This window comes from Octopus sinensis, linkage group LG6 (genome assembly GCF_006345805.1).
Source record: "Octopus sinensis linkage group LG6, ASM634580v1, whole genome shotgun sequence".
Taxonomy (NCBI): domain Eukaryota; kingdom Metazoa; phylum Mollusca; class Cephalopoda; order Octopoda; family Octopodidae; genus Octopus; species Octopus sinensis.
The window spans coordinates 12,764,898-12,782,397 of NC_043002.1; the positions used below are offsets into that span (position 1 = coordinate 12,764,898).

Below are 17,500 nucleotides of genomic sequence, written 5' to 3' on the forward strand. Positions count from 1 at the left end.
AGGTATACGAGATGTTCTCTTGTTCCTGATTCGGTTGTTTTGTTCTTACCGTGCTGTAACTGTTATTGCTGCTCTTACTGCTTCTGTTAGTCTCTACTACACCAGTGGTATTGAGCGAGGGGAAGTGTTGAGTGCATTTTGGAATTACAACTTACAAGTCATTTTATATATTTACGCGCCCTTTTCAAACCTTACGAGGCTCATGGGCCCGGTTTCCAGGTTTCTATGGCATATGTGTTCCTCCCAGCGGGACGGGACGCCAGTCCATCGCAACGTTACTCAAGAAAAAGGAAGAAAGAGTGAGAGACAGTTGGGGCGAAAGAGTGCAACAGGGGTCGCCACCACCCACTGCAGGAGCTTCGTGGAGCTTTAGGTGTTTTTGCTCAATAAACACACACAACGCTCGGTCTGGGAATCGAAACCGCGATCCTCCGACCGCGAGTCCGCTGCTCTAATCACTGGGCCATTGCGCCTCCAAATTACAAGCCATATCTCGCCTTTCTCTTTTGTTTTTCGATTGATAAAGGCGAAGTCATTTCAAAATTTCTTGCTTCGAAAAATGTTTTCGTGTAAAATTTCTCACCGAAGGTCTGGTAATTTTATTCACCATAATAACAAAGAAAAACAATAAAATTGGCGAAGTACACTTCTAAATAGGAAGGAAATCAATAGACAAGCTCGTGGAGCTTTCGGAAGCACGTAGCTTCTGTGATGAACGACAATGAAGTTGATGGTGATGATAATGATGATGGGAAGAGGAGGAAGTGGTTTGAAAATTCGGCATAGGCCCAGAAGTTTTCGAGGAGTATGTACTCCATTACATTCACCCCCAGTAGCCGACTGGCGCTAAATTTATCGACCCCGAAAGGATGAAAGTCAATGATTTGCTTGTCAGTTGTTTGACCTTAACCAGTTGAGCATGTCCCTTAGTGGCTGACGATATGTGCATCTCTGATCACGAGCAAAAGTAGTGGGGAGCCATGTGTTGAGAAGGATTCTTTGGGGTTTGAATAATTCACCTCTGGAAACATGGGTGTTTCGTTCAACGTCCTTAAACAACCCTTATTCAGGGACCTTTTGAGCGGGGTGGGTTACTCGATCTGAAGAAAATTCTAACTGGGCTCCACCTGCAAGGTCATGCGCTGTTTATCTTGATATGAGATCACCATGTCGCGCACATATGGTTGTGATGCATGTGCCTGGTGTACCCTTATCAGACGGGTAGTCATGATGGGTATACTGGGCTTCGTATATTTTACCCCAGTGTAACTTTGATGGCATGCTCTGCTCGCTCATTCAATAATAATAATAATAATAATAATAATAATAATAATAATAATAATAATAATAATAATGATAATAATAATAATAATAATAATAATAATAATAATAATAATAATAAAAGATAGTGCGCATGGGAACTGCTCATATCCTACGCAAAATACTTTTTATGTAATCTCAATTTTCAAAACAAACAACTTTCGGATGGTTTTTTTAGGCATTCACTAGTACAACACTAAGTACAAAACCAAAAATATGGAACCCTAGGCATAACACCAACACGAACTTCCAGCATGTCTCTTGAGGTCTCTGGGTGAGACTTGGAGCAAGCTTGTGCAACTGTAAACAAAACATAGAATAATAATAATAATAATAATAATAATAACAACAACAACAACAACAACAACAACAACAGCAGCAGCAGCAGCAACAACAACAACAACAACAACAACAACAATAATAACAACAACAATAACAATAACAACAACAACAATAATAATAACAATAACAATAACAATAATAATAATAATAATAATAATAATAATAATAATAATAATAATAATAATAATAATAATAATAATAATAATAATTAAAAAAAAGCCTTCTTGGCAAGAGCGTCTGCAACAACAAATTAAAATATTTAGATCTGACATTGAATATTTGAAAAACCTTAAGGCTTACTAGACTACCAAACCTACAAAAACCCAAAAATTACTGAAAAAATACAATATGAAAACTATACTTGATATTGATGCCTCCATAGAAACCATCAAACAAAAGGTATCTGCCAAAGCTGCCCGCATAGCGAGGTATGAAAAGCGTGTTAGATTTTTCAAGGACAACAATATGTTCAAAAATAACACCAAGAATTTTTACAGGAAGATAGGAAAAACAGCGTTTACTGCAAGGTCGGTATCATCAAAAGAAGAAGTGCAGGGATTTTGGAATAAAATCTGGGCAGAAGAAAAAACACACAACGAAAGGCCCCCCTGGATTGACAGAATATCTACAGAACTGGACCCCTTAGAACAGCAAAAGTGGGAGGGTGTCAAGGTAGAAGATATAAGATCTGCTCTCAGGAGGTCAAGCAAATGGAAGTCTCCAGGAAAGGATAAAATTCCTAACTTCTGGCTGAATGCCTTCCCAGAGAGCCATGAACTGCTAACAGAACTGTGCAATGATGTTTTGCAACACCCTAGTAGGATGCCTCCTTGGCTAGTTAATGGGTTAACATTTCTGCTTCCAAAAAGTGAAGAAACAAATGAACCAAAAAACTATAGATCCATAACCTGCTTAACAACTATATACAAAACACTAACATCTGTCCTGACGGAATATACCTATAGTTTTTTAACAGACACCAGCATATTCCCTAATGAACAGAAAGGATGTAAACGTGGATCCTACGGCTGTAAAGACCAACTACTCATCAATAAGATGATCTTAGAAGATTGTCACAAACGACACAAAAACTTATCAATAGCCTGGATAGACTAATAATAATAATAATAGCCTGGATAGACTAATAATAATAATAATAATAATAATAATAATAATAATAATAATAATAATAAATGCCCTGATGCAGTACCAGGCAGTGGCTCTCATGGCTTCTGATCTTAACTGATTGGAAGTGTTATCATGTACATTGTTTTGTCTTGGTATAAAAGATGGGCTACAGCAAATATTCTGCTCAATACCACAGATTTGCTTATCAGTTGTTTGACCTTAACCAGTTGAGCATGTTCCTTAGTGGCTGACGATATGTGCATCTCTGATCACGAGTAGAAGTAGTGGGGGAGCATTATAGCCATGTGTTGAGAGGGATTCTTTGGAGTTTGAATGATTCACCTCTGGAAACATGGGTGTTTCATTCAACATCTTTAAACAACCCTTAATCAGGGACCTTTTGAGTGGGATGGGTTACCCGACCAGAAGAAAATTCTAACTGGGCCCCATCTGCAAGGTCATGCACTGTTTATCTTGATATGAGATCACCATGTCGCGCACATATGGTTGTGATGCATGTGCCTGGTGTACCCTTATCAGACGGGTAGTCATGATGGGTATACTGGGCTTCGTATATTTAACCCCAGTGTCACTTTGATGGCATGCACTGCTCTCTCACTCAATAATAACAATAATAATAATAATAATAATAATGGTAATAATAATAATAATTAATAAATGCGCCCTTTTAAAGCCTAGCAAGACTCATGGGCCCGGTTTCCCGGTTTCTATGGCGTATGTGTTCCCCAGCTGGACGGAACGCCAGTCCATCGCAGCGGTACTCATTTTTGCCAGCTGAGTGGACTGGAGCACCGTGAAATGAAGTGTTTTGCTCAAGAACAGAACGCGACGCCCGGTCCAGGAATCGAAACCACAATCTTACGATCATGGTGCTGACACCCTAAACACTAAGCCAAGCGCCTCCACTAATACTACTACTACTACTACTACTACTACTACTACTACTACTACTACCAATAATAATAATAATACTAATAATAATAATAATAATACCCAGTGTCACTTTGATGGCATGAACTGCTCTCTCACTCAATAATAATAATAATAATAATAATAATAATAATAATAATAATAATAATAATAATAATAACCCTTTCTAATCTAAGCACAAAGCCTGGAATTTTGGGGGAAGGGTCCAGTCGATAGGACTGATCCTAGTACACAACTGGTACTTACTTTCTCGACCCCGAAAGGATGAAAGGCATAGTCGACCTCGGCGGAATTTGAACTCACAAAGGTGAAATTCTACTTCACATTTTGCCCGGCGTGTTGACAGGATCTAGGATGCATCACCCAAAATCTGACATAGAAAGACTATATATACAACGTATAGAAGGTGGTAGAGGCCTTATAGAGCTGGAAAACTACTATAAAATAACGACCATAGGACTGCAAAAATATCTACTTCAGAAGGAAGGAAAACTGATACAAATAGCGGCAAAACACGAGCAAAACAAAAAAGAATTCTCAGTATTTAAGGAAGGTGACAAATACAAACAAGAAATCATACCACCTAACAAATATGAAAAAGAAGAAGATGAAGAAACAACAAAAGCTATAAAACAATTGAAATCCAAACTAAAAATAGAACAGCAACGAACCATGATAAAACGATGGCAAGAAAAGCCGCTTCATGGCAAATACTGGACTAAACTAAATGCAAAAGAAATAGACAAAGAAAAGTCCCAGCAATGGTTGAGAAGCTCAGGACTCAAAGCAGAGACAGAGGGATTTTTAATTGCAACACAAGACCAAAGCCTCTCCACCAGAAATTACCAAAAACATGTAATGAAAAGAAATATAACAAGTAACTGCAGAATGTGTGGAGATGGACAAGAAACAATAAATCATATTATCTCTGGCTGCCCAGTCCTAGCTAAGAAGGAATATATTCACAGACACGACAGAGTTGGGACCTACATACACTGGAAGCTATGCCAGCATTATGGAATAACAACAGAAAAAAGATGGTATAGGGTCACACCAGAAAAGGTTACAGAAAACGAGAAAGCAACCATACTCTGGGATATGCCAATACACACAGATAGAGAAATTAAGGCCAACAGACCAGATATAGTTGTCAGAGATCATGAAGAAAAGATGCTTTCTAATTGTTGTGTCAATACCAGCAGATGACAACGTATCTCTAAAAGAAATGGAGAAACTTTCAAAATACAAAAACCTGGAAATAGAGGTAACCAGAATGTGGAATCTAAAAGCAGAAAGAATACCTATCATAACAGGTGCATTAGGCATGATAAAAAATATAGCAAAAACACCAAAACATATAACATACAGAAAATAACATACAGTATAAAATATACATATAACATACAGAAAATTGCACTACTAGGCACTGCACACATCATACGCAGAACACTTTCAATACAGTAACCATCAGAGCACCACAAATCACAGCACATACCCAAGGCACACAGAGCTGCGCTCGGTAGTGAAGTGAAAGCACGCTATAAAAATAAAATTACTGAGTAATAATAATAATAGCAATAATGATAAATATATAGATAGAGAAACTTACCGAATCTTCCTCCATAAACTGGTCGGTCGCAGTCATCATATTGGCTGCCCCGCCACACACAGACTTGTTGAGATTGAGAAAACACAGTTTGTTTAAAACATGCCAACGGTATGGGAAACATAGCATTACATAAGTAGAATTCACTGCAGTTACTTGGGGATCGGACAAAATGTGATCCCACCCTAATTTGTGTCTGCTGACACAGAGTCATGATACTCTGACTGTAGACTGTTGACACTGCGATCAAGAGAATGGCGGCCACAACACGGAACTCCATTGTTGTAATTTTATCAATTATAGAATCGAACGAGAGTTAAGACGAATGGCTTGCAAAAACGCTATCACAACAGACTAGTAACCTCTGTAAATGTGACTCAGATCCCTTAGAGTGAGCTTCTTATATAGGCCTTAAATAGGGTTAGGGTGAGGTTTTGAATAAGAATTAGGTAGTTGATTCAGGTTCTTTTTTTAAAATTGATCTAATATTTGGTCTTACTTCTTCATGCTAACAAGCCTCCGCCCAACGACCGTATTAGATAACTAGTTTATGTGCGTTGTCATTGTTGTAGTTGTTGACGTTGTTGTTGTTTTCCTTCTCCCCCTCCTCCTCCGCTTCCTCCCACCTTCAGATTAGTCATCAGTTATGTCAATGGTGATGAAACAGATGGCCTTAGCGTTTTATTGATAGTTATTATTCTCTTGCAATTAACACTAGATACGTACATATATGCATATATGTATATATATATATATATATATATATATATATATATATATATATTTATATATGTGTGTGTGGTGTGTGTGTGTGTGTATAAAATATATATATAATTATATAAATATAAATGGATATATATACATATATAAATTACTATATATATATATATATATATATAACACAGATAAAATAGTTGCCTGTAAGTATTTATATACATATATGCTTATATACATGCATGTAAATATTTATATACTTTGATACTTTGATACTTTGATACTTTGATAGGTTTCGGCCATTATTGGCCCAGGCCATGTCTAACTTAATAGCACCACCTGGTGAAGTCTTTCAAGTCAGAATTTCGGCACTATGGCCCACACAAGTAGAGAGTTATTGTTTACAGAGACATATCCGGGTGTAGGGGGTTTATCCGGGATTTCTTGAAGGAATCTGTCCAATGACTTCTTGAACCCTATAGGGTCAGTTTCTGTTTTAATGTGTTTTGGTGTAATGTTAAAGAGAGCGGGGCCAATTGAGGTGAAATAATTGTGCCGTATTGTTGTTATGAGATGAGAGTGCGATTTTTGTTTTGGGCGGATGGCACGGGGCCCAAGCCTTGGATGTACCTTAAAGGTGATGCCAACATCATTTGGGCAATGCTGATGGAATATTTTCCACATCATGCAGATGATGTAGCGCTCACGACGACGTTGGAGAGAATAAAGCTTTAGCTTTTCTAGTCGACCCCAATAGTCGAGGCCTGTCATGCCATCTATCTTTTTTGTGATTGCCCTTTGAGGTGCTTCAACTTTATGATACCTTTTATTGTGTGGGGAGACCACAGTGGACAACAGTATTCAAGGTGGGGTCGGGCAAAAGTGGAGAAGAGAAGGATAATGGTGTGGATATCTCTCGACTGGAAAGTTCTGAGAATCCAGGAACACATTCTGCGGGCCATGTCAACTTTGGTGTTTATATGAGTGGCCCAGCTTATGTTGTTGTCCACAATTACTCACAAGTCTCTGATGTTGTTGGACGCCGCGAGAGTTTCACCTGAAGGAAGGGAGTATGGGAGTTTCAGGGCATCCTCTTTTCCAAAGTGGATTAACTCAAATTTATCCTCGTTCAGCAGCATATTGTTTTTTTCTGCCCATTGGATAACAGCCAGTAGATCTGACTGAAGGCATGTCCGGTCACTCGCCTCATTTATGACCTTCTGTAGCTTGGAATCATCTGCAAAGATTTTTATGTTGCTGTGCTTGATGATGTCATTAATGTCATTAATGTAAATGATGAAAAGAAGTGGCCCAGCACAGTGCCTTGCGGAACGCCACTACTGACTTTGGCTGGACTTGATTTTACTCCTTAAACTACAACATGTTGAGATCTGTCTGTCAGGAAACACTTGATCCATTTCAGTAACTTTCCAGAGACACCAATGTTGGATAGTTTCTTCAATAGGATCTTGTGATCGACCCTGTCGAAGGCCTTACTGAAATCAAGGTAGATGACATCGGTGTTGGAGCCCTCTCCCAAAGCTCTCAAAATGTCATCAAAGTGATGCAGGAGCTGCGTTAGGCAGTCCCTTCCATTACGGAACCCATGTTGGTTAGAGATCAGCCGTCTGTTGCTTTCCAGAAATTGGGTTATTCGAGATCTCACCACCCTCTCAAATACCTTGATGATATGAGAGGTGAGTGAGATCGGACGGTAGTTCACTGCAAGGGATTGTTCCCCTTTTTGAAAACTGGGACAACAGACTGGGACAGAAGGTATAAACATATCTAATGTAATAAATGTGAATGTCGGTGTGTCACGCTTTGTCAAGTTTAATAAATCCTTTCTACTGCAATGTGCATCGATTGACCTCGATGCACATTGTATATATATATATATATATATATATATAATGTGATCACGTGACCGACCAGATCATCAGAGGTTGTTACACATCGCTGGTCACAATGCGTTCGCATTGTTTTAGCCTTCGAATGACGCCACCCCGCTGTCTAAGCGAGCCGGCCAATAGAAGAAAGAGTGGTAAAAGAGTACAGCAAGGATCACCACCCCTGCCGGAGCCTCGTGGAGCTTTTTAGGTGTTTTCGCTCAATAAACACACAACCATTGCGCCTCCACACACATATATATATATATATATATATATATATATATATTTATTTATATATATATATATATATATATATATATATAATATATATATATATATATATATATATATATTTATTTATATATATATATATATATATATATATATATATATATGAATAATATATATATATATATATATATATGAATAAATATATATATATACATATATATATATATATATATATATATATATATATATATATATATATAATATATTGTCTATGTATATGTATGTTGTTTTACTTAATTTAAAATATATATACACACTAATTATGAAACTATTTAACTATAGTTATAGTAACAAATAATACTTAGGCCTATAGTACCGTAGACGTACTTATCTCAAGGCGTGTATATATATATATATGCTTATATATACGCATACCTACATTTATACACATATGTGATATGTAGGAGTGTTAATGCATTAACCAAGCTTAGCCTTCTTAACATGTGGCTCTTGGGAATATAGTGGCTCTTGGAGAAAGTTTGATTGTTTAGACACACATATATGTAGATATAGTTCTATATCTAAAAGATTCCACGGGCATACGGGGTAGTGGTTAAGACCTCGGGCTACTAACCCCAAGATTCCGAGTTCGATTTTAAGCAGTGACCTGAACAACAACAACAATAATAATAATAATAATAATAACAACAACAGCTTCGAAAGATACCCTAGGAATGAGAACCCAGGTTCGAAATTTCCCCAAGACACTTGATGAAGGATGGAGGGTATATCAGCCGAAACGTTGTGTTAACAAAAAACAAGATGAGGACAAATATCCGTCGAATGTAAATAATGTAAGAAATATATATAAATGTTTTGTAATTTGTTTTTTAAAACTTAACTATTGAAGGACCCTTCTATTTTATCTTTCTCACTTAAATTATCGAAATTGGAAAATGAATACTTAATCATATTACTGTCTCACTTTGCTATTGAAAAAAACAAAAACATGAACGACCAATTCACATAAAGCTTTATTTATCTATTGTATTTCAGGAGGGTCGTTTTTTATTACTTGTTTTGGTAAATAAATACACGCACTATATATTCGTTCTTCACCTGTTTATTTCTGTTTTTATTCTAAGTCCATTGTCCGGAAATCATTCGTCACACGTCTGTAACCTCTTCAGTGACACTTCCCGTTCTCGTATGTGCTCTTGCTCCGATTAGACTATAAACGTTTATTTATCTATTTTTACCCACAAATAAAAGTTTTAAAATGGTAGCGTCATTGTGTTACAGATTATGTAAGAGAGGAAAGAATCGTTCAGTCTTTCTAACTCTAGAGATATTTCAAAGTCAACCAAGGTCAAAGAGTTAGAAATAAACCTCAGTGGTAACGAAATGGTATGTACAGGTCTGTGGATGGCTTCTTGACAGTAATGTGAATTAAAATTATTTCATTACCAGGTGTTCTTTTACTCGTTTCAGTCATTTGACTGCGGCCATGCTGGATCACCGCCTTTTTGTCGAAGAAATCGACCCCTGGACTTATTCCTTGTACGCCTGGAGCTTATTCTATCGGTCTCTTCTGCCGATCCGCTAATGTTACGGGGGCCATAAACACATCAACATCGGTTGTCACACACACACAAACACACACACACACACACACACACACACATATATATATGAAGGGCTTCTTTCAGTTTCCGACTACCAAATCCTTCACAAGGCTTTGTTTGGACCAAGGCTATAGTAGAAGACATTTGCCCAAGGTGCCACGCAGTGGGACTGAACCCGGAACTGAACCATGTCGTTGGTAAGCAAACTTCTTATCACACAACCACGCCTGCGCCTAGGAGAACTGAAGGAAAATCCTTTTCTCCCAGAATGCTATTTTTTCTCTTTGATACAATGAAGTAATAAAAGGATTTCATATATATTTTCGATTTAGCTGATATCTTTTACTGCAGCCACAAGTAATTGAGTATTTTCACACAACAAATCTAGAACTTTGAAGAATAGAATGAGATATCTTCTATCTATTTTCTCCGTAGGTGCAGGGGTGGCTGTGTGGTAAGTAACTTGCTTATCAATCACATGGTTCCGGGTTCAGTCCCACTGCGTGGCACCTCTTCTGCTATAGCCTCGGGCCGACCAAATCTTTCTGAGTGAATTTGGTAGACGGAAACTAAAAGGAGCCGGTCATATATACATACATATATACATACATATATACATACATACATACATACACATATATATATATATATATATATACATACACACACACCCATATATATATATATATATATATATATATATATATGCATATATATATATATATATATATATATATATATATATATATATATATATATATAGATAGATAGATAGATAGATAGATAGATAGATAGATAGATATATAGATAGAGATATAGATAGATAGATAGATAGCTAGATAGATAGATAGATGGATAGATAGATAGATAATTAATAATAATACATATTACAATTGTGTTATTGTCTCGAAGATTTTCATGCTAGTTGGAAAGTCATTAGCGTCTATTTCTAATTCAGTGCGTGGCGAAGTAATTAGCTGAGCCTTGATTATAATTAAGTATATAATTATAGAATATTTTGTATAATTCACGTAAAAAAGTTTTTTAGCGTTCTGACTACTTGGTAAAATTATTAATTATTATTTAATTACTTAATCAATTTTAATCTCTCTCTATATATATATGTATATATACACGTATATATATATGTATATATATATATATATATATATATATATATATATATATATATATATATATATACATGTATATATATATATATAGATATATATATATATATATATCTATATATATATATATATATATATATATATATATATATATAGGAAAAAAGCAACAAGAATGGATCAAAATATCGGTACAATTGTTTCGTACGAAGACATCTTTAATAAGGCTACAAAAATTGCAGTAAATATAGATGGCTCGTACTCATCAGCCGAAAAATCATCCGAGATTTCCAAACATCAAAGGGGGTAATGTTACACTCGTGAAACATCATGGAAAGTTCTATAAAAATGGAAAACATCTTAGTTTTCCAGAAAGTGAAGAAAAATGTGAGGGTGTGAATATATCCTTATTGAAGAAAGTTGGATTCCTGGAGATATGATGAAAAGTATTGTACTCACAGAATATGCGTTTGTCCATATATAGTATTTTTCGGCTGATGAGTAAGAGCCATCTATATTTACTGCAATTTTGTAGCCTTATTAAAGATGTATTCGTACGAAAGAATTGTACCGATATTTCGATTCATTCTTGTTGCTTTTCTCCTATTTGTAATCACCCCACTTTATCGTATGGTTAACACCATATAGATTTCTGGTGTATCCTAGTCAAGTACTATATTCATGTGAATTCAATAGAACTCATTTGAATCTTAATTGCTTAAACCGCATATATATATATATATATATATATATATATATATATATATATATATATATATATATATATATATATATATATATATATATATATATATATATATATATGTATATGTATATAATATTAATTAGAGTCAAAACCACTATTTTGCAAATCAAACAAAGTCTTTATTTGCTTGATTTGCAAAATAGTGGTTTTGTCTCTAATTAATATTATATAATATTTTACTATAAAATTGGATTCAATCCTAAATCTGATTTTTCCCTGTAAAGTGGATTTATTCCCTAATATTTATTATTATTATATATATATATATATATATATATATATATATATATATATATATATATATATATATATATATATATATATATATATTTATAAACTATCACTCCGTCGGTTGCGACGATCAGAGTTCCAGCTAATCCAAACGATGGCCTTATCGTGAAATTACCGTTGCTGAGCACTCCATAAACATGCATACACTTATTGTAGTTTCTTTGAATGAATATCTTAAAAGGAAACTCTCTAAGAAATCCCATTATAGTCATACATACATAAATATATATTTGTCTGTGCTAACTACATCCCCAAAGATGGAGCCTTGTATCTTTGCTGAAAACCGGCTGCCTCCTTTGTGGAAGATTTATAATCATTAGAAAATTGATGATACACGCATACACACACACATACACACACACGCACAAAGACACATACATAGACAGGTTTTTGCGTATTAACACAACCAATGATTTCATGTGGAAAGTATCTCCAGAATTTTTTCAGACAATCCTTTGAAAGTTGATAATCGCCTTAGTTGTTATCTCCCTTGCACTGGCCCTGGAACGTTGCAATAATTTGCGTTCGCTACAGATTAATAAATTCTTTAATTATCTTAAGCGTCCACAATCTATGAAATCACCAAACTGATTATAAGCTAAAGCACAGGTATCAAAACACACACACTTGGTAATTAAGGAATTAGTAATTAAAGGTGAACGCATATAATTGCAAAATTCCATGGTCAATGCAGAGGAGGAAAAAATTGCTATGGGTTAGCTCCCCTGATCTGTATATTTATTTCGAAATCCTGCGTAACCTTGCTTAGTTTCGTGTCTTCTCAAGCGAAACGGACGTTATTACCAGTTTCATTATTTATCCATAAATAAATGATATTTATTCACCAATGCGGTGTTGAGTATTCATTCTCAGATTTCGATACTAACGTCTATATATATGTAAGTGTGTGTGTGTGTGTGGAGGTGCAATGGCCCAGTGGTTAAGGCAGCGGTCGTGAGATCGCGGTTTCGATTGCCAGTGTTTATTGTCAGTGTTTATTGAGCGGAAACACCTAAAGCTCCACGAGGCTCCAGTAGAGAGTGGTGGTGAATCCTGCTGTACTCTTTCACCATAACTTTCTCTCACTCTTTCTTCGTGTTTCTGTTGTACTTGTATTTCAAAGGGTCAGTCTTGTCACACTGAATCTCCCCGAGAACTTCGTTCAGGACACACGTGTCTGTGGAGTGCACCGCCACTTGCACGTTACTTTCCCGAGCAAGCTGTTCCGTTGATCGGATAAACTGGAACCCTTGTCGTAGTAACCGATGGAGTGCCACGACATGTGTGTGTGTGTTTGTTAGTTTGTTTGCACCTCCGTGACCTAGCAGTTCGGCTAAAAGACTAATAGGAAAAGCATCAAACTTAAGTCGATATTTTTGACGAAAATCTCTTGAAGGCGCTGACTCACTATAGTCGCAGCCCAATGACTGAAAGCAGTGTTATAGAACTTACCAGCTGTAATCAAAAAGTATCCAACCTTCCTATTTTATTATGCGCAAAAGATTATTTTAAGTCAAATTTTAAAAAAAATATTACTTGTTTTTTGGCCAAAGGTCCGATAATTTTTGACTACACCTAGTATTTGTAAATTTATCGGAATTTATAAATATTATGCACTAAAATGTTTCAGAATTCAAAAATTAAAGAAAGGGATGAAATTCAGTTTTGCAGTTTTAAAGAACTTTATTTTTCACAAACAAGCATTTCTAAAAGTTATTGTATTTCAAGTCTTACTGGTTACAGAAAACAGCCTTGCGATCATTGCTGATCTTGAAACGCAATTCTGAAATATACAAAATATGAATATATACATAGATATAAAAAAGATATAAAAATGCTTTTAAAAATCTAGAAGTTAATCTTATCTTCCAAAAATAAATCCTTGTAGGTAAAAGACTTAAATTAGAAAATTGCGATCAAGTGTCTATAGTATTTGCATAATTTACTATTTTTCTTTAGCCCTGGGACACATCGGAACGCTTAATCAATTACCATGGCATATTACTGACGAAGATCAAAATATTCCATATGAACGTGACTTTGGTCCATCACAGTATATATGGCCAGCAATTTCCAATGACGATAGAAGCCGATACCAATAACACCATTTTATATTCATTTCTTTACTGCCCACAAGGGGCTATACACAGAGGGGACAGTCAAGGACAAACAAACGGATTAAGTTTATTATATCGACCCCAGCGCGTAACTGGTACTTATGTAATCGACCCCGAAAGGATGAAAGGCAAAGTTGACCTCGGCGGAATTTGAACTCAGAACGTAACAGCAGACGAAATACGGCTACGCATTTCACCCGGCGTGCTAACGATTCTGCCAGCTCGCCGCCTTACATAATCTTTTCTACTATAGGAACAAGGCCTGCAATTTTGTGGAGGGGACTAGTAGATTGCGTGAACCCCAGTATTTCACTGGTACTTATTTTATCGACCACGAAAGGATGAAAGGGTGAAGTTATACTCGGCGGAATTCGAACCCGAGTATAAACAGCCGGAACAAACAAAGCTAAGCCTTTTATCCGACGCTCTAAAGGGATTGATAACTCACCGTTTTAAACGGTTTCAAATTTTGATAGAAGGCGAATCATAGAGGAGTTAATGTTTGTCCAATTTCCATCTCATCTACCAAAACCATTCTGACAGTTTTACTATTACTATGGCCGCTAGGACTCTAGATCTTTCTGTAATGCGATAATTTAGAAATAAAAGTGTCAAACGAAATATGATAAAATGAAATATAAAGAAGTTACTTACATTGGTTTTGACAATATGGCGGAGGAATTTCGCTACATCTTTGAGTTTGGGGATCAAAGAAAAGATTGAATTGACACGGCATGGAAGGGTATGAGGTACGCTTGAAACAGGGAATATACCTGTGGCAGTCAGCAGGGTCACGGTTCATCCCGTCTGGGTATTGGTTACAGAGAGGATCATCTGAAGAGAAAATGTTTTAATAAAGTTTTAATGCAAGTGCGATAATTAATTTTGGTCATATCTTGATTTTTAGAAAATGTAGTCACAAGGACCATATATTATGAAATAGTATCAAATGATACAATATATACATCAGTTCACATATATACAAATGCAGATATATATTACTTCCGGGTTTCGTAGAGGAAAGACGCGTTTGCTTTTGCTCTGTGAATAAAACAAAAAGATTTGCATAAATCGACGAAATAATCTACTAAAACTAACAAAACGTAGAACTTGTTAACTCATAACTATCTACTAAAACACGTTAATTAAAAATATATTAATTAAAAACGTAATATATTTCGCTTGAAGCCAAATATAGTACATTAAAGTTAGTTACGTATGCTAGATTCTTCGCCGAAAAAGCACGTGGTGGCAAGTCTTTAACTTATCTCCAACCAAATGTAAGAAGGAAAAAGAATTGTTCACTTTTCTGTTTTGAAAGAAAACTTCTTCGTACAAGCACGAAGGTTTGGACTGTTCCTTTTACGATAAGTAACGTTTTCATATTTTTGTTTATTATTTTTTATTTTCCTTTAATGTAAGCTAACATCTCAGTTACGATTTACGACGCCATCTTTGTTTACATTCTGAGAATAACTTTCTTTCAAATTCTGTTTCGCTTTCAATCTATCTTTCATTTTATCTCTATAAAACTAATATTTAAAAATCCTTTTCATTTGTTTATTTTCCTGTAATTTAAGCTTACGACTGAGAAATATAAGAGCATGGACAATTGCTAGTGTTGATCCACCGAACAACATCATCACTGCCGCGCTAAACAACAATAGATTTCATAGAACCATTGACCAAAATAGAGCGAAAGAAAGGTCTTACATGCTTGTAAGACCACACATCAAAACATTGGATAACATAATTGAAAATTATTGTGGCAAGGCTGATGGGGATGAAGAGAACGAAAAGGAGAAGGAAGCCGGAAGTCTGTGTGATCCAGGAGTTCCTCAGGAAAATGGATCACCTACCTCGGTGACCGACCAAGTAGTGAAGGATAGGGAAGCCAAGGGAGCAGAAACCGGAAGCCCCCCCCCCCTGTACCAGTGGTCCAACAAAGAAATGAGAAATTAGAAAAACAGAAGAAAAAAGGAAGGACCGAAAACAAAACTAAGGAGGGAAAGGGAAGAAAAGGAAAAACGACCGAAGCTGAAACCCCGACCCACCACACAAACAGCAGAGAACCCCATGTGGGATCCAATGCCAACTAGTACACTTCAGGAAAGAAGAAACCTGGAAGGCACCGAAGAACCTGTAGATTCTACCTGCGGGGCAAATGTTGGCATGGTGAGGACGGCAAAAACTGCCGGTTCGCTCACCCGACAGCCCGCCAGAACTTCAGGGGACTCAAAGAAAAAAGCTTTACTGAGGGAAGTCAAGAAATGTCTCCCAGGAAAACTTTCAAAAAAGAAGTGCGCTCCTCAGATGTTCTGCGCAACGCAGCAGCTGAGCAAGAGTCTTTTTTATGCATGGCACAAAGAATTGTCCAGTAGCTAACCTAGCTACACCAAGCACAGAGAAGGAACCCTGCCCACCACTATGCAAGACCACCACAGTCAACAGACAATGGATGGCCTCCCCTAAAACCTGCACAGCCGTCACCCCAATACTTTCAATAATTATTGAGGGCCTATTGCATCAAAGTAGAAACAAAATTCCTTTCCTGACAGATCTTACTGCTTCCAATCAAGCCCTATGCATAGCACTCGTGGAAACTCACCTCAGCCCTGATATAGAAGACGCAGATGTACACATACCAAACTATGCTATACTGCGAACAGACTGAAGGGAAAGGAGCCATGGTGGAGATGCTGTATGCATTCGAGATGACCTCACACCCGAGGTCTTAATGACATACTTAAATTCGGTATGTGACGCTCTAATTGTATACATAAGACAACATAATATAGTCATATGCAATACATATTGCCCACAGGGTGCCCCTAATCACATAGGCAAGTTTGAAGATTGCCTCACAAGAATTAAAGAAATCCTCATGAATCTGGAACACCACGTGACCATATTTCTTATGGGTGATTTCAACTTCCCCAACGTCAAATGGCCTGAAGTTCTCATACTCTCAGGAATGAATCATTGCAAGCAAGTACAGGTGGAGTCCCTGCTCAACGTCACCAACGCCTTATTCATGGAGCAAGTTGTACTCAAATCAGCTAGGGCGAATAACATTCTGGATCTCTGCTTCACGAACAATATGGACATCATTCATGATGTGAAAGTGACACCGACATTAGTTTCGGATCACAACATAATAGAGTTGTCTATGTTTGGGCCAAAAGTAACCAGAGACATACAGCCTAAAGGAAGCACCCAAAATCTCTCCAATCTGAACAGCCACAAAGAAGATTGGAAATCGATCCAAAAGGGATCCTCAGAGAGGACTGGCCGGAATGTCTCTCCACACCAGACATTGACGTGAAACTAGAATGTTTCATGTCTTCTGTGCAAGCCGTATGCCAGAATTATGTTCAAGATCACAAAGCC

The 17,500-nt window shown here is 36.5% G+C and overlaps 2 protein-coding genes across 2 annotated transcripts in view; both read right to left on the reverse strand.

Annotated features, from left to right (window-relative positions):
• Window positions 1–5,727, reverse strand: part of LOC115213537 — an 18,461-nt gene extending 12,734 nt beyond the window's left edge. Inside the window, exon 1 of the mRNA XM_036503647.1 lies at window positions 5,351–5,727. Coding sequence (XP_036359540.1) covers window positions 5,351–5,627 — 277 coding nt within the window. The 5' untranslated portion in view covers window positions 5,628–5,727. The remainder of the gene's footprint in view (window positions 1–5,350) is intronic.
• Window positions 5,728–13,656: 7,929 nt separating this feature from the next.
• LOC115212745 overlaps window positions 13,657–17,500 on the reverse strand; it is a 9,617-nt gene continuing 5,773 nt past the window's right edge. The window contains exons 2-3 of the mRNA XM_029781403.2: window positions 14,765–14,944; window positions 13,657–13,776 (exon numbers count right to left, since the gene is read on the reverse strand). Coding sequence (XP_029637263.1) covers window positions 13,775–13,776; window positions 14,765–14,944 — 182 coding nt within the window. The 3' untranslated portion in view covers window positions 13,657–13,774. The remainder of the gene's footprint in view (window positions 13,777–14,764; window positions 14,945–17,500) is intronic.